The sequence below is a fragment of the Passer domesticus genome, chromosome 5 (genome assembly GCF_036417665.1).
Source record: "Passer domesticus isolate bPasDom1 chromosome 5, bPasDom1.hap1, whole genome shotgun sequence".
Classification (NCBI taxonomy): Eukaryota; Metazoa; Chordata; class Aves; order Passeriformes; family Passeridae; genus Passer; species Passer domesticus.
This window is the reverse complement of record NC_087478.1, coordinates 18839833-18858809: the sequence shown is the minus strand read 5'-3', so window position 1 is coordinate 18858809 and position 18977 is coordinate 18839833. Positions and strand designations below refer to the sequence as shown.

The window sequence follows — 18977 nt, the reverse complement described above, 5'->3', positions numbered from 1 at the left end:
GCTACAGTTTTGGCTCAGAGCTCCTGATGTCTCCCCTCAAAGCCCCCAGTCTTTCTCTTAGATTTCTCTACCTGTGTAACCCATGGAATTATTGAACTGTCTCGGGAATTTGAGACTGTTTTATTCTTCACTTTTTATGCAATCTAGTGAAACCATTGAGGATAAAATGCAAGAATTTCAGTGCTCTCCCTCTCCACATTCCAATTCATTATCTTTACCATTTTGTATCTGTAAAAAATAGGAATGGTAAGAATGGTAACAATATGCTGTTGCTTGGCTACCTAGTAGTTATGCTTCTTTCTCTCTTGCTTGTTATATTGCGAAAGGAAATAATACTTCAAAAATTATCTATTTTCTAAGCTCCAAGTTTGACTCACAAATGTTATGCTGACTTTATATCTCACAAGCTCACTAACTAGTTTTGAGAATTAATGAGCATTTATGCATCATCTGTGCCTAGCACAAAGCATTTGCTTTATCAAGCGTCTGTATTTTTATTCGTTCTTCTTGTTTCCCAACAATTGTCATTGCTGCTCTTTCAGCATGAGCAGAAGCTCATGTCTTGGAGCATGTGAACCTTGTGATTTGGCTGTAAAATGAGGAGGCTGCACTGTAAAAGATGCAAGAGATTTCCCCTCCATGTGGTGCGAGTCTGCTGTGCCCACAGAAGTAATGGGGCCAGATGGTGTGGGAAGGAAGAACTCAGCAGGGTCAGCGGCTATACTTACTGCCTCTGAACAGCACTTTTGCTGCTTTGATACTTATAACCAAATGTAAATTAAATTAATGAAAAGAGAGTATTCAGATATTGCTGTCCCTTGGTACTTGAAAATTCTGATTGTGAAGGATTAGGTTCATTAAAACATTTTTCTATAAATGTATCTGCCCAAGATGAAAAAAGGCCATAAGGCTTGGGAGAGTTTCTAAAACCTTCACAGGTCTGATTATTGAGAATCATAGGAAATGCATGAAATTAACCTTGCCAAATGAAGATATAAATATCTCTATTATGTCATCTTTTCTAGTTTTCCTATAGTGCAAATGAGACCCTACAGCTTAACTTATCCATAAAAACAGGGAAGGTCAAGATTGACAGCAAACTGATGGGTAAGTATGAAATATGGGATTAAAGGGAGATTAATTACAGTAAGCAGAAATCAATTCCTTCATAATTTGGAGTCTTGTTGATAAGCGTTTGTAGCTTTACTGGTTTGCGTGAAACAATTAAATCTGACAGATCAAAAGTTATTAATGTTAAGCTAATGCATGAAACATCTGTGTTGTCAGCAAGTTTGCCATTGACACCAACCAAGCTGTGTGGTACAGTGACATGCTGGAGAGAAGGGACAGCATCCAGAGGGACTTTGATGGGCATGAGAGGTGGGCCTGTGCTCATGAGGGTCAACAAGGGAAGTGCAGGGTCCTGCACATGGGCTGGGGAAATCCCAAACACAAATACAAGCTGCAATATGAAGGGATTGAGAGCAGTCCTACAGGGCGTGACAAGCTGGACCCAGCAATGTGTGGGTGCAGCCCAGAAAGCCCAGTCATATCCTGGGCTGGATCAAAAGCAGCGTGGCCAGCAGGGTGAGGGAGGGGATTCTCTCCCTCTACTCCACTCTCATGACACCCCCCCTAGAGTGCTGCACCCAGCTCTGGGCCTGCCACATAAGAAGGTCATCATGGACCTGTTGGAATGACTACAGAGTAGGAAGGGCCACAAAGATGATCAGAGGGCTGGAGCACCTCTCCTGTGAGGAAAGGCTGAGAGAGTTGGGGTTGTTCAGCCTGGAGAAGAGAAGGTTGCAGGGAGACATTATTGCAACTGTTCAGTCCTTAAAGGTTACTTATAAAACTTTTTTGCAGGGACTGTTGTGATAGAACAAGGGGTAATGAATGGTTTTACACTGGAAGAGGGCAGATTTAGTCTAGATATCAGGAGGAAGCTTTTTTAAAGGGAGGCTGGTGAAACAGTGGCACAGGTTGCTGTGCTCATTTCAGCTGGGGTAGAGTTAGTTTTCTTCACAGTGGCTGATACAGGGCTATGTTGTGGATACCAGAGAGATGGTAGATGCCCTGTACCTGGAAACATTGGGGTTCAGGCTGGATGGGCCTCTGTATAGAATCACAGAATTACAGAATATCCTGAGTTGGAAGGGACCCACAAGGATCATCAAGTCTAACTGCTGGCTGTACACAGGACAATCTCAAAAATCACTTGATCTAGCTGAAGATGTCCCTGCTCATTGCAGAAATTTGGACTAGGTGACCTTTAAATGTCTCTTCCAACCCAAAGTGTGCTGATTTTATGATTCTATAATTTTCAAGAGTGCTTTTGCTCTGAAGTGCAATCCTAATAGCAAAGCTTCCCAGTCCATACTTAAGTATGAAAATTAAACACTTGAGCATTTTGATTTTTTTCTTTCAATGATCTTTTCCTTTCCTCAATGAACTCTCCTCATCAAACAGCAGAAAGAGGATCCTTGTCACAGCCACTCATATGGACTTTACCTGAAATCTCATCTCTTAGCTGTGTCTCAGTTCAGACAGGTTCTGCAGTCCCTATGTTAGCTGGCAATCAAAAAGCCACAGAGACATTCAGTGTGTTTTCAGCTCATTACTCCATTCATTTATTTCTATTAAAAAATAAATTAAAAGTTATAGCACAAAGACTTGATCCCTGATAAAAATCTCTTTATGAATATAAATTTCATTTCTTTTCAACCTACAATAATGAAGCAATGAAGCCTAGTCCTGAGGTAAGAAAGCTCCTTTAACATCAATGGAGCAGTGTAAGGGACCTACCTTACATGCCTTTGGGCTGAAATTTAAGGCAGAATATTGCAAAACCTATGAGGCAACCCTCTTGTTATTTGCATGATGGGACAGCTTCAAGAAAATACTAGTACCCCAAGTAATTTCCACTGCAGAATAAATCTTCAGACCATTTTTCCAACTGTACAATATTTAAATTTATTCCCTTTCATATTGGCAGCATGAACTATGTTTTTAGAAGATTTTCCTTATGGTTCTGTGTGCAGTGTTAAAAGACTTAAAAGAGGACCTGGCACGAATTTTATAGGGAGGTCATATTACAATCTCACACTGTCTTAATTTCCATTCCAGAGGTTGTCATGTTTAAAACTGCAGCATTTTGACCAAATATTCCCAACATATTTTTTCCAAGTCAGGAAAAAGCATTAAAAACAAAAAAAAGTAGCCAAATTATTAAAGAAATATTATCATTCAAATTGAAATATAGAAAACTTCCAAGAGGGGACTTGAAAAATTATCAACAGATGTCTCTTTTTAGTATAAAAGGGATTTTTTTAAAATCCAAATTCTTTCTGACTTTCAGACTCCTTTGCCATATGAAATCCAGAGCGTAATGTGTTTTTATGCATTTTGAAAAGAACTGGCTTTGGGTATATGGCTGCTGCTGAGAAGCACCTTTGAACCTGCCACTGAAAGAACCCTTTCTTTGTAGGACACTTAGTGAATACTAAGTTATGACAGCATTTTTACATCTCGAGCCATCAGGGGTTCTGAACAGTGTGAAATCCAATATATCCCTTTTATCCTTTGTCCTTTTATCACTGATATCACAGCTGGTATCTCAAGGTGATGGATAAGAGTCTGAATCTAATGAGTAGCTTGCTGCTGGTACAAATAATGAGCTGATCAGTGAACGAGGGGAGCAGTTAATGCTTTGAGACCGTGGCTTTCTTCATTGCATTTATGCAACTGGATGTGAGGGACATCAAGACTTTGCAGTGCTGACATTGTTACTGAGGGGTGGAATAAGAATCCCTGTCCAGCCAATGAAGGATAATAAAGTAAACATATTCCCATGCTGTACCTGGTGGCCATGCGGTCGTCTGGGTGGGAAATGCGAGGTTTGGGAAGCCAAGGGGAAGATTTGCTCAACAATATTTCTTGTTCAAGTGTCTGTGCAGTAGCTGTCTTTCAGAGAGCTGGAATAAGAAAACAATCTGGTTCCTATGAAAGCGATTCCCAGCGAGGAAATTTTTCCTTGCCACTGTCCACAAAGCAAAGAGCAGCATACATGGGCTGTCAGTCTAGTGCTTTTCCCCAGCACTATACCCACAAAACAACATAAAGAGTGGATAACTGACACACAAACTGCAGGAAATATTACTTGGTTTATGTTTGTTGCTCAGTGCCTTCCATATTGATGTGCTCAGTTTATGAAGCAAATGATGCTACTCCTGCTTTGTGCTCATCAGTTCTTGGAAGTTCAAGATAGAGATTGAATCAAATGGATGTTCTTTCTCATTGATTCATTTTTACAAATGCAAAAGTCTCTCAGTTTTGCATGCACCTCTAATGTTTCTTCAGCTGATTTTGTGCTTGTAAAGCTGCTTGAAATCAAGTGGATATGCTGATTATAGGTAAGAAAGGGTTAAAATCAGGCTGCATCATTGCATTAACTCTTCATTGTAAGGGAAAGAAAAAAAAAACTGTTATTATCTTAAAGACTAGCTGTGAAACTGAATGCTGAGGGGTTTAAACATCCAGCATTTTGACAAAAACTGCCTGTATGGGATTACATGTCCTCCTGCAAGTGGCAGAGGCTAGCCACGATTTGGTCATCTGCAATATTGTTCATGCCTAGCAGAAGGCCACTGCTGAAAAAATAATGGAAAACTAGCATTCTTATTTTACTTTTCATTTCACTAGAAATCTGACATAGTAGTCTCTTGGAATTAGATTTCAAGAGCTGCTGCTGTTATCTAGGAAGATAGCAAGTGTATGGCAATGCTACTTACTGGATGGTGGTTTTGTCAGTGTCCTTTGTAGAGTCCTGCTCCTCTGAGAGTAAAAGCTTGTTTTAAATAGATGTTTTTAATGGTCTTTACTATATGCATCTCAAAAGGGTTTACTTTTGTCCACATCTTTTTACTTTCCTTTATTTCCTTCATCTTTAAGTATGAACCTTATTTGAAAAAAAAATCCAGAGTCACTAAGGCTACTGTTTCTTGGGACTTAATGAAGGGAAGGGGAAGATGTTGAGACTCTGTCTTGTATACCCCATTCCCATCTGAAAGCATATTTAACTCTTGAAAGAGCACAGGAGGAAACCTAAAAAGCTTTCTACTGTTCTGGTAAGTTAAGTTGATTTACAAGACTCAAAAAGTGGCAGAGGGTGAGAGGCTGTGTGGCCAGAAATGCAGGGCAGCAAATAGTGGAGAGAAACAGGAGAAAAAGGAGCAGAAAAGCAAGCAAGATGTCAAGATGTTTTCCTCTTTACAATAATCATCTCACCTGCCCAGGGAGGCACAGCACTCCCATGCTGGGTAATCTGGGCAACTTGCACACTTTCCCTGGAGAAACATGTGGTGTCTTTTCAGTCTGTTTTCTTCTGGGCTAGTTCTCAAGTGCATCTCCATATGTTTTTTTTTGCAAGCCCAGGCTCTCCTTATGGTGTTGAACCACCAAAATATGTCTCAAGGCTTTGCATCTATTTGGGAAAATTAGTTTGATTCAGTGACTGTGCATCATGCTAGAGATTGATGGGGGCCAAAACAAGCTTAGTGTCTGGGACAGTTGGTCTCTGCTTCATCAGTAAGAGAGATACAACTATCAGACTTGATTTCTTGGCTCAGAAAAGCTAGAACTAAGTCCCACTACAAAAGGAACAAGGTGTACATCAGAATGACAGCTCAAGACAAAAGGGAAAACAAAAGCAAGAAAATAGAGAAGAATGAAGAAACACAGAGGTATTAACTTGAACAGCGGTTAACATTTTATTAAGTGTTAACTTTCTATTTGGTTCAGGCATGAGTGATAATTATGGAAAGTCCCAAATGTCCTGGAAACAGCCTACAAAGGCAGCTCTCTTCCTTTAATCCTGAAACTGGCAGAGGTCCCATGCCAGCTGATGTCCACCCCTACTGACACACATGCAGAGTCTATACTTTCCATATCTGACTTGGGATGCTCCAGGAGGACCTGATTTTTGAATTAATCTTTAAACAATTGTATGTCTTATTGAGGTTAGTCAAAGTAAGGACTTTGTACTTCAATGTTTTGACAGTGCCTGAGTGACAAAAATATGTTTGCAGAGTAGTCATACTCTGCACATGGATAAATGTCAGGTTTTTCCACAGAGGAAAAATAAAATTTTCTCTCAGCATCACTGAGGAGTTAAGTACAGACTGTACATATTACTCATGTGGCTCCACTGAACTTTATACAGAGGGTTGCTTTTCCTTCCTAAAGGACACTGAATATCCTTGAATGAGAGAGAAACATCTAAATATGTTTGCTGTTCATCTTTCAGTGACTCTGTACAACTGCTCCTATGGACGAAGCGACTGCAGCTTGTGCCTTGCTGCCCCACCTGAATATAAGTGTGTCTGGTGTGAAGAGGAGGGCAAGCCCAGCAAGTGCGTTTATGAAAAACTCTGTCACGCTGCCCCCACCGACACGTGTCCTCCTCCAGAAATCACTCGTGTAAGATTGCTTTTATTCTCTCCCTACCAGCATCATATTTTTCAGGAGAAAGCAGCCGAGCAAGCTCGTAGTGAAAGGCAGTTTTTTTCCTGGGGTGTTAAGTAAGCCTCTGAAATAGCTGAAAGGAAATAATGTCGGTAGTGATGTGTGTGAGAGATTTGTAAAGACTCAAAATAAGAGACTGAATGGACTCTTTGAGCCTCCTTGTTTCTCAAGCCTTGTCCTCGCTCTATCAGAAGCCAGGGCAGCAGTGCATGCTTAAAATGTGGAATTTGATTCTTGCATTCTTAACATGGATTTTTTTCTCTCATAAAGTCCTTTCTACCTGAAATGAGTCTGTAAGAAAGGTTCACTGTTCACTGGTATTACAAGTACATAACAGGTTCATTTACAGGCTCCAAGCTAGACTTTTAAATAGTATTTAATAAGGGAGTGGATTGTTTCTGTGTCACAAAATGTTTTCCAGGTATCAGTGATGTTTTTCAGTCCACACCAGCATCAAATCCAAGGCTGTAGGAACTGAATGTAAGAAGTCAGAGAGGCCAAATGTGCACCTGACTTACTCTGTAGTTGAAGCATTCACTCAGGGTCGGGGAAAATTGTTGTCCACATTGGTGGATCAGCAGGCAAAGAAAGTCTTAAATCCGTGTCCTTTCCAGAAACAAGCCAAATGCTGCTTTTATGGGCATAATTGTTGAGAAAAGAGTGATGCATGCTTCCACTGGGCAAATCTAAATTGCTGCAGCAGTAGTATCAGTACTTAGAAACTCAGACACGCTGTTTGATAAGAACACATCCCAAGCCATCACAAAATGTGGTAACTGTATGACACAGGCTGAGAGTTGTGGCAGGGATGTTTCACTCAGTAGGAACTGTGTCTGAAACCTGTGGTAGAGACACTGCATCCCTGGACACTGTGCAGTTAGAGGTGCAATGTGCCTACTGGCACACCTGCAGTACACTGAGGAAGGTTTGCCATGAGGGTACATCTAAGAAGAAATGGCTGTTAAACAGCTGATGTCTGCCAAGGAACGTAAATACCCTAGAATGACAGATTGTGTGGAGAAGTATACTTATGTAGTATCTGTGCCCAGGTAAACATGATTTGAGAAAAAAGGAAGATCTAAAAAAAAGTGTTTTCACCTGGGATACTGTTTCTACATTATTGTGGATTAAAAAAAAACTGCTAAAATATTTTCAGTTTTCAGACCTTACATTATCTTTAGATATGAACATAACATTTGGAAAGAGCTACTCCATGGATTCAGTGCAAATGGACAGCCAGTGGCTAGGCAGCCAGCAGAGGCAGCCACATCACTGTGCTCAGACTTGCTTAGACCTGAGAGACTGATTTTGATGGAGCAGACATTGAAGTGCAACCTCACTCTTCTTGACGGCAAACTTGCAGACCTTCAAAGCTGAAGATCTGAAAAGGTCTTGCTGAAGGTGCTCCAAGCGTTGTGTAGGAAAGCAGGTTAGCCTCGCAGCAAATTCCAAATTGAAGTGCCTGTTAGGACCATATTCCTGTCTGAGCAGTCCACTGCAACTGCATGATCTTCTCTGTCCTCCTTTTATTTGCAAATTACTTGGTTAGCATCAGCCCATGCTGCAGCACCCTACTATGAGATGCAGTAAGGAAAATCAAGAAGGAACTTTTGAAAACACTATGTGGAGCAACACTGTGTGTTAGGAAGGTGCACTGCTCTGCTGTGAACCTGAAGGGATAAAATCACAACAACAAAATGCTGGAAAAGCTCTGTGGAAGGATTGTGAGAAGAGTGCAATCCATTTGCTTTTCAAAATCACAGTACTTCAGTGGAGGAAGCAAACTTAAAATAGAATAAACACCAGGCAAGAGTTTTGTACATAACAGTCTGCCACATAAGACATGAAATCTTCAGCTGTTTAATACTAGTTCTGAGCTAACAGATGATTAATTCACATTAAAAAGTTGCATAGCATGTTTTTTGTTTGTCCTACAAGAAACATCTGCATTTCAAATGTTGGTAAGTCAAAGTAGCTTTAAATGATATAGAAGAGCAACATAGTCACTGCAGTATTTAATTTTGCTTTTTTTTCCTGTCTCTTATGCAAACACAGATTGAGCCAAAAACTGGACCACTAAGTGGTGGAATTCTTTTGACCATAATGGGATCTAATTTGGGAATAAAGGCAGAAGACGTAAAAAATATAACAGTGGCAGACAAGGAATGTCTTTTTAAAGAGGAGTTCTACTCTGTTTCCACAAGGTAATTGATGGATGCTTTTCACGAGATTTTATAAGAAAAAAAGAACCTCTCTGCATTTTCAAGAAAATATGATCTTCTTGTGGTTGCAAAAGGTTACCATTTGAAGAAATAACTATTGCTATGATATACATGCAATATTCCATAGTAACATGTCTGACTCTTTATTTAAAATTGTTATAGATTGTAATACAGCAACAAATTTACAATGGTGTACTACCATCCTGCTCCTGATTGAAGTTTTTTCCTTACTTGATTGAAAAGCTTCATAAACTATTACTGCACTTATATCAAGACTATTTGTTTTTAAATTAAAGGCATTCTACATGTGCATCTAGTCATTAAACTTCGCTAAATCTGAACCACAGTGAAGCCAAGCATACAAGATTTATGGGAAAGTAGGCAAAACAAGAGGAAGCTTAAATCTGTTTAGTCCAGCCACAGAGTTTCTTGCCTGGGGACAGGGAGGGAGCACAGAGCTCAGGTTTAGCTGTAGATGACTAAATTTCATCTCAAAGCCAACAAGTCCATGGATGTTGAATTGCCTAAGCAGGTTGGTAGATGTTTTGTGGATTACTTGTCACACTCTTAAGCAGTGCCAAAAATTAAAACAGAATGCCTAAATTCTTCTAGGTAGGTATATAGGTGTTTACTACAGATTTTATCAAGCTTCTAATTTCAAGAGGGAAATACCCTTTCGATATTAGCTGATGAAAAGCATAGCAGAAAGGTTCAGTAGTGATATTAAGAGTAATTATGGATTTTTCTTTCATTCATATTTGAAAGCTGCAATTGAAAACTTGGCTTTCTTTTCCTTCCTATAATTTAAATTGTAACGCAATAACTTTTTGCTATTCCTGTGGCATGTTTTGAAAGTGACTTTCAAGATACCTGAGTGATTCTTTTTTAGCTTTTGAAAAATATTTAGCTTTATTCAATGTGTGGATCAGGCATTTAGAAGCTTTCCAGGCCTCTAGGACTGAAGAAGGTAAAGAATAACTGTTTATTTCTTACTGCTTTCCAATTTTATTGCCATTACTCCTGCATTTACATGTATTTCCAACAAGTCATCTTTCCCCATTCCCCATTTTCAGTGTTTGCAAAAGCTACACTGAATTGCAACATAGCCTTACAAGAATTTCCCCATCCTCTTGGCTTTTTCTAAAGCTTTTTGATATTTTTAAATACATGGAAAGGAGCCAGAACTGAGATGACTGGTTCCTTGTATCATAGCAACATTACTGGTTTCCTAAGTTCTGGCAATGTAGTAATGGGTGAGAACAAATGAAACTTGCATCATGTCATTTATCAACAAATTAGTGGGTTTTGAAGGATGTTCCTGGCTAGGGAAGCTTAAAAAAAGAAGTTGTCAAAATCTTCAAATAGATATCTTTAATTTTCTGTATTTGTTTTCCTCTGTTCTTTTTTATTATTATTACCTTCTTTTTAAAAAATTAAATTTAAAAAAAATAATTAAAAGTGCCTTGTCTTGCTCCCCTGTCCTTCTGCAGTTAAAAGCTGGTCCTTTTAGGAGACAGTGGCTCCCATGCACAGCAAGATTTAAGACACTTAAGGGTGCTTTCTGGCTCTGGGGTGATTTAATTGTTGGCCTTGGAGAAGTCATTCTTTGTAGTTTTCCATTAGTAATGTGGGGGAAGGGAGGCAATGCCAGCGCTGGGAAGGGGAGGGAGCTTTTCCAATTAAAATCCCTGCTACGATGTTTCCCCCACAGCCCCCGGCCCCGGCCCCCGACTGCTTTCCCTAGCTTGACATATGGTAAAAATTCCTCCAAAGGCTCCATTTCCTGTTTCTGCCTGACATGAAGATACAACTTCCAAGAATACAGTAGAGAGATGATGAGGAACAGGCTCAGGCAGCCATACACATGCCAGGACATGCCGGAATTCCAAGAATTTTGTCCATTTGCCAGTACCCAGGAAAAAAAGTCTGGAGTGATCTGCAGAGGGACTTGACAATCCTTTTATTATAAGTCCTGATTTAAGTACATTATACCCAGTAATTTGGAGTCGTTGAGAGGGTTTTTTGCTACTTTGTTTTTTTTTATAAAATCATGCACTGCTTAAGGAAGAGTAGCAATAATCCTGGAGGGAGAGTGACAGAAATGAGCAGTCAACCTCAGGGTGTGGCCTATATTAAACTGACTGAGCAGGCTGTGAGCACTATATACCTCCTTATCTAACTCTATTATCAGCTCTCCATTAAGCATTTGTCCCAGTTTTCAAGTGTGTCGAATCCTTATTGCCATTCATGCTATCTGTGGTTTACCTGTTTGAAATAGCAATTTAAACATCCCAGCTATCACTCAGTAGCAGTGTTAGTTCTAAGGCAGCATTGTCTTGGCCAGTGCTCCTTGACCTCTGATTTTGGATGTGTTATCCCTGAATTTATTTTCAGAGAGCAGTAATTCTGAAGGGATTTTGAGTGTAGGTGTGAAAAGGTTTGAAGCTGAAAGGTAGCAAGATGCACAACAAAATTATCAGCATTAAAACACACAAAATTATAAGATAGCTGATGGCCTGATGTTTGCCTCAAGGAGATGGGGCTCTTTTGTGGGTTTGGGGTTTTTTTAACATCACAAAGTCCTCAGTAAATCTTGTGTCAGGTTGCAGAGGTTCAGCTGCCTTATGGGGCTGAATTTGAGTCTTCTGAGAAGGCATTTCTACTAACAGGCTGCTAAAGTGGCTGTGTACAGTGCTCAGGTTTCAGTTTTACCAGCCCTTAGATAGACAAGCAAACTATTCTTGGGTGGTTTTGCTGGGAATCCGAGGCAGCACTGGATTACACAGTAGAGGATAAAGAAAATTTGGTGCTCTTGCTGGCAGTGTGTGTGGTAGCTCACAGCTCACATACATTGCACTGGTATTGCAGCTGTTACTTCTAACAGATAAGCTTACATTCTTGCTTTTTAGGATTGTGTGTCAAGTTGGACCAATGAATGAACTACAACAAGGTCAAATTGAAGTTAACATCAATGGAAAATTAGGTAAATCACCAAGTGAAGTGTTGTTTACATACCAGGTAAGTGCATTTTTTTCAGAGACCTGTTTTATACTTTGTGTATGACATAAGTTTAAGCACAGAATTGTTTGTGTTTGTCTTACTGTTCCATCAGTAGCACTGTCATTGAAAAAATATTAGAAAACACTTAATTCCAGCATTTCTATATACAAAAGGTGTACCAAAAATCAATTCTGATCATTAGATTAAGAGTCTCAAAATAGGATAATGTTGTCTGCCATGCAAGTTAAAAAGATGTTGTAAAAAACCAACTGGAATAAACTTATTCACTAGTGACATAGTATCTCTGAAGTATCACTATTAAATAAAAAAGTCAGCACTGCAAAAAATTAGGTATTCTCTAGGTACATGGTGCACTATTTTAATCACGATATTTAGTCTAGGCAATTTTCTTAATTAGAGAATGGGTGCAGAGCAGCTGAAGAATAAGTAATGAAGGTACATTAATTTCTTTAATAATTTATTTCATTCAAAAGTATGGCATGCAGAGCCACAGACAGTGTGATGTGTGTTCATATTACTTATGTGCTTTGTTTTCAGTGTGACTATGAAAGAGAATTTCATTTGTGTTAATTGCTTTGCTCTAAACGTGGCCATAGCTTATAGCTGGTCTAGCCTGTGGTTTTAGCAGCAAGTAACTTTATCTGTGTCTATTAGGTCTTCAAATTTTATAAGATCATGTGATAGTTGAGAGGTTTAAATAATATCAGTCCCCATACTGATACTTAAAATTACATCTATAAACTATAAAACTATAAAACATAACTTGTGTGTTAGCCTTTTAGCTTCTCCCTTATTTAAACTTCTGTCTCATTAATTCTTGATGTCTTGTGAGAAGTAAAGGAAAGGAATCAGCAGTGGAATGACATTTAACTGAGAAGAGAATATTCTTGTTTTCACAAAGCAGGCTAGAAGTGGGGTTTCTGTAATTTCCAAGCAAATACCTCCTCTCTCTGGTGATACTGCTGCAAAAAAACACTACTCTTTTTGCTTGAATAAGTCATGTGTTCCTTTGTGAAAATGTAGGATATGATCTTAACCAGACAGCAATGATATAATCTCCCATGCGTACGTTTGTGGTCTCTAGGACCTGAAGTTATTATGGAGTGAGTTGAAACCTGAACCATGTAGGCTTTGAAGCCTGTATTTGGACTTGTTTTGGTGTAATTCCCTGCTCAGCCCATCTGAGAGGGACATAAGGAGCCACTGCTTTTGGCCACTTCAGGGAACAGTTCTTAATTGCCTATCAATGAGGTGCTGGGAGAAGTAGCTGTGCACAGCATCAACTAGGTAGATGTTTTCCTGCAAGCCCAAGACTCTGTCTGTCAGTCTCTGCCTGCATTGAGATGACTGAAAAGTCAGATGCCTAAGCCAACTGCTGGTAAAGAGCATTTTTCTTTACTGCAAGACTTGCCATGTAGACCCTATTTGCAATATGGAAAGCACTGACAAATAATACAATTCACACCTTAAAACCGGTGGTTTCTAGTTTCATTTCTCTTAATTCCACAAGAAAATTAAGCCAGCTTTGGACTGTAGAATTGAAGTCAGTTTGCACTGAAGTTTGCATTGAAGTCAGGGGTGCACTGATGTGCACCTCTAGAAGTGTGACATTAATATTTTGGCATGAGAACAGACAATAAGAGCAGACAGTTGCACCAGCTAATGTTGGCTTAAAAGCTGCAGTCTTGTTTCAGTGCTTTTTTCAGGCTTCTTTGAGCAGACGTGCAAAATCTATGTCTTGTGCAAAACCTCTTCTACTCAGTATATACAAAGGAAAGAAAATAATTTTCTTTCTGAGAGCCCTCCTAAAATAAATTTTCTCTTATGTATTTTCCTGTTTCTTTGGCACATGGGATAGATACCCTTCTGCTGGTCACTACTACTGTTTTTACTGTGAGCTCTGACCACTTGAAGCAGAATAGTTTCATCTTTAACAGTGACTGTTGTAAATGCAATGTGTGGCATGGCAGGGCAGAAGTGCACAAGGAGACACTGGAGATGCTCATCCTGATGTGTCTGTGTGTACCAGAGGTATCACCATATACCCCACTGTTTCAGCCTTGTACATGTGATTAGTATCTACCACCAAAAGCACTTATCAAGTAGATTGGGTATAAAAAATAATTTTTTTGTATTATGAGGGTGATGAGTCACTAAAAGAAGTTGCCCAGAAAAGCTGTATCTGCCCCATTATTGGAACTGTTCAAGCTGGATTGGATGGGACTTCAAGCAACCTGATCTAGGGAAAGGTGTCCCTGTCCATGGCAGGGGTGTGGGACTAGGTGAGCATTGAAGAACCCTTCCATTCCAAATCATTCCGTGATTCTATAAGTAGTACTATGTTTGGCTCTTGTTGATACCCAGTCTGAACAGTGTGATTTATTTTTAAAGGTGGATTGATGAGAATCAATAGTCAGAACAACTTGAGGCTCAGACTCATGCTTCTTTCCTGTCTGCCAGCACAGAGCATTTCAGAACTGACAAATGTGCAAGACCTTCATGAAATGGGTCAAAAATCCAGTTAAAAGGGAAGCCATGGTTTCAATTTAAAATTATTTCTGAACAAAAATGCCTTGGTCCACAAGTGTCTGTGCTGTACAGTAAATACCTATATTTGCTGCACAACAGGAGAAGAAAGCTTTATGTCTCCCTTCCCATCACAATTTCTCTATCCAGCCTGTGTTCAGTTCAAGTACAGTCCAAATGAAATTAAATTCTGATAACCCAGTCATCTTCTGCAGACATTTCTATTGTTTCACTATAAGCAGGCTCAGGCAATAACCATTCTCCTGTTTAGTGAAATAGAAATGAACTTCTGCTAAATTTTAATATCCAGCTATGCAGTACATCTGGAGCACTGACAGCTTGGCTGGTCTCAGAGCAGGTGGAGCAGTAACATGGCTAAAGGCCAGTCCTGCTTTTTCATTTGTTATTAACTTTATCTGATTTGCTTGTTACTATGGCAGTGAGAAGCAGTCTCAAAGGAAGGAGTTAAGCTTTTCCAATGTGTATGGCCCAGATTGGCTGATCCCATACAAGTGCTGATTCTTTTCTCAGAACACCTCTTCTTTAGACTCAAGACACCAGGACAAGAGCTTGTGGCTGGTTCTGGCATATCCAGCATTTGTTGGAACAATTTTGTGAGGTTTAGGCTGTGCAGGTTAGAATGACTTTTCAGAAAGCTCAAATAAATCTAAGATGGTGAAATTAGAGGTAGAACTTTGCAAAAGTGTTATACATTTCTGAGGTGCTGAAGGTAGTTTAGGAACTGGCTTGGAAAAAATGACTTCTTGTAAACTAGGGTATCTGTTTACCTAAATGAGATGAATAACCAAAAAGAGGAAGAAGGGACGATAAATTAGACCCTGACCTGAAAACAAATGTGAACATCACTATTCATCATACTGGAAGTTTGAATGGGAAATGAACAGCACAGTTACATTTAACAAGGTACACTCTTCCACCTCAATCTACCCCCAAATGTGGCAGTTTCCTCTTACCTGCATCCATTCTCTGCTTTCCTTCTTGATGTTTGAATCAATTGCACTGGAAGCTCTCACCAGATCAGTGCCTCAAGGCTTTCCTGAAGGGTTTCAGCTCACTCCTTCATTTTTCACCCTGAGTCGTTGCCTCAATACATTCGTTTTACGCTGTAGCTGGGGGCTTTGGGTGGGGTTTTTGTGGGAAAAATTACATGTTTGTTGCCATTATGATTGATGCTGATAAACCACACATCCACAGAAGTCTGCAATTGCTTCCAGAGGTTCTTATTTTATTCTTAAGTCTTGCACTACATCTTGTTTGTGTGTCAGTCTGCATGGGGGACAGGAGAACTCCTGGATAGCTGAGAGTTTTAGTGAAGTTGGCCCTTATTCATGTGGCTATTATTAGTCTTAACTCTCTATCCTCTGAGCCATGCATTTAAATACCTGTCCCACCATCCAGTGCTCATGATTCTGCTCAAGAGCTGCCAGTAAACACTGGATGTATGATAGTGCAGACTTTCCAGTCATGCATGCTCCCATTTCTCCATCAAACCTGTCAGAAGAGCTCTGTGGTCTTTTCAGAAAATCATGTGGTGTCTGCCTCATGATAAAAAGATGCTGCTTTCAGTCCAAAGAATAAGTTGTTTAACATACCAGCTCTTTGCTTAAGTGTCCCATCCACAGCAGCCAACACACAATGCACATTGCCAGGCAAATCAAATGCTCTGCCTGGGCACCTGGAGTGCCTGGAAGCCTTTGATTAGCTTGCATGGTGTAAGGTTTGGACAAAGCAGCCCGAGAAAGGCAGGACTCAGCTCCTCGTCTCTCTGCTGCTGCAGAAACCCAGGAACTGACTTGTGTTGTGGATGCTGTGACAAGGCAAGCTAGTGGGTCAGGTCAGCCACTGCGGTGAGCACCAGACTGCCAAGAATGCACAGTGGAAATTCTTTGGTTGAATATCCTGTGAGTGGGTGGCTTGTCTGAAGAAACAAGAAACAGGCTCCCTTGAGTCTGAGAACAGGGGGAAGTTGAGGGGGAAAGAACAGATCCTAATGGCTTAAGTTCCCCACTCAGAGGTTTAATTTAGCTCCTGTGGTTACCTTTACAGTCCATGAAATGACTTTTTGACCTCCAAGAAGCTGACTGGTCTCTACAGCACTTTATGGGTTATGCCTTTTATTTTTGTGTGCATAATATGCAAGAGTTGGCAGAATAATTTGGCTTTCAGTGTGAAGCAGATAATTTTGGTAAAAAATTACTTCTTCAAGAGCCAGAACTTTCTGCAGCTGGAACCAGCATGAGGAGAGGGAGGAGTCACTTGTGAAGGAAAGATGGCTGTGATAAAGGCAAAGCAAGAACATGGCCTGTACATTTGTGAAAATCTTATCCACATCTGTGTGCGCTGTCATCAGGTCTTGGAAACAGCATCCCTGTTCTCTGCTTGTGTGGAAGCACAAGAGCCCATTCCTGCTTGTGAAGTGCACTTGCATCAAAGGCAAACCCCCCAGTGGAGGTCAGTGGCTGCAGGAGCCAGCAAAAGGGAGCTTAGGTGGCTTTGCCATTTGCTGCCCATCATGTCCGTTTGAACACCTCCATCTGTTGCTGGCTTCCCCTTGTGCTGCAGCTGGCATCTCTCAGCATCACGGGGCCATACTCTGACACCATCCTCTTTTCCCTTCCCAGTTGTCTCTCTGCTTGTGTTCTGGCACAGTTGTGTTTTTTCCAGCATCCCCCACTGAAGCACAGACTCCATGCCAAGGTTTCTGTGCATCTCTGTTAGGTTCCTCTCCTCTGCTGCTGTCCAACTGTTCTTCAATTTCTGGCCCCTCTTGTGATCCACCAGTCACCTCCTTGATGATTTGTTGTTTCTCTCTTTGATTTTCTATATTAATGAAGGATAAAGGGCAACCAGTTTTATCTCAGTGGTGTAGTTTGTGGGCTAGGAACTGCTTACCACAGATGGATACCATGGCAGACAGTATCCCTTATTTACAGAGTCATGTCCAGGAATTCTTCTGGGAGAGGAAACTTTGTATAGATGAGGTTGTGCTTGATGACAGACAAATGGAAAAGCAGAGAAACAGATAAAGAAGACATGCAGAACTTTGGTGATGCTCCATGGGTGTGCACTCCTCTTGTTCTTGGATAGCTTGTAAGGGACCAGAAATGAGTTGGCTGGACATGATAGTGCAAACCAGGAAAGCTGCAGAGCTAACAAAACAAGTGAAAAAGAGCATGAACCAGTCTGGAAAATCCAATCCCAGATGCAAGATGGGTGAACACAAAAGAGGCTGGGGGTTCTCTCTTACACCTCTATATCTTTTATTGCAAAGAAAATTGTGAAAAAACAGGAAACAAAAAAAAGAAAAGTAATAAACCCACTACTAGCCAGGTAAAAGATGGGCTTTGATTTGACACCAGCAGACCACAGAGATCTGAAATGCTAGGAGCTCTCTCAGAGAATTTTCAGACTATAAATGGTATTTTTTAACTAAAAGAGAAGTAAAAAAAATTGAAGAAATAAGATATCACCTTCCTAATTCTGCAAAAAGACTAATTGCTACTCATAAAATATTAAAGATTTAAAAGTTCATTGTAGATTAATAAACAGGATAAAAAATGTAAGAGCTAAATGTGAATGCTCAGAGCATCTACAGTAGAGATGTAAGAGCAGCAGCCATGTACCCTGCTAATAAGCAAGTTCATGTCTAAATGTGATTATAAGTGGAACAGACATGGAGATAATTTACCCTCTAGCATACAGAAAGCATGAAACTACAATAAAAAATACACAACATTTCTGTGAACAGATTTTTAAGTAAGGGGCAGAAGATAAAAACAAAGCAAGCAAAGAAGAGATTTCTGGCTGTGATGAAAAATACAGGACACTGGAAAATGGCCTGAACATGAAGTCATATATATATATGGGCCAGCTGGAGCTTTTTTTGTCAATATTTTTCTTTGGGTTTTTTTCCAGTACTTCTGTGCTGATGAAGCAAGGATAAGACAGTGGCACACAGGAATGTAAATGCCACATTTGCATTGGTATTACAAAGAGAATAAATGAATTTGCTACTAAACATGCTCTCATTATTTGAACATTAGATACCAAAAGCAATGTACAAGGGTTGTTGTCTCACTGCTTGGAGCAGATAACCACTCCTTTCAGGTGAACCATAGCAACAGGATGGGTACTAACCACAGGTGTAAAAGCAGAAGCGATAACCTATTTATAGCATTATTATCCTTCCAATAAGGACAATAGCCTTGCAGTTATCAAAGCATTGGAAAAACTACTTATCAGTTCAGGAAGACTTACACAGCAGTCTGATACAAGATGGAAAAGTTGGGTTGCAGGTGGACTTTGAGATCTTTAACTCAACATTATTACATATAGGTATGATTTAAGGAAGATTTATGTGTAAAGTGCTCAAATTTCCCATTGCAAAGAGCTACATTCTGGTTGGACCTACAAGCAAGAAATAATATTTTGATCAAATATTTTTTTCAGGATAAATCATGCAGTAGGGAGCAAGTTATACCTGATGATTGAAGATCACTCCTAATTGAACTATTGCATTGAATTTTATTCTGAACAGCATAGCTGCGGATTTGCACAGGTTTCATCAAAACTGCAAATGCACTTTCCACAAACACAGGGCATGATTGTGAGAATGAAAGGCAGTGGGGAGTCCTGGTTGCACAAAGTCCCTCTGCTGGGAGATGG

General features: G+C 40.0%; 1 protein-coding gene across 10 annotated transcripts in view; it reads left to right on the top strand.

Moving 5' to 3' along the window:
- The window catches only part of PLXNB2 (plexin B2), a 249411-nt gene that overhangs the window by 191678 nt on the left and 38756 nt on the right, over positions 1 to 18977 (top strand). For all 10 annotated transcript variants that reach the window (XM_064422211.1, XM_064422201.1, XM_064422210.1 and 7 more), the window contains 4 exons: positions 1026 to 1107; positions 6305 to 6477; positions 8578 to 8726; positions 11654 to 11762. In XM_064422211.1, the coding sequence (XP_064278281.1) occupies positions 1026 to 1107; positions 6305 to 6477; positions 8578 to 8726; positions 11654 to 11762 (513 nt within the window). The remainder of the gene's footprint in view (positions 1 to 1025; positions 1108 to 6304; positions 6478 to 8577; positions 8727 to 11653; positions 11763 to 18977) is intronic.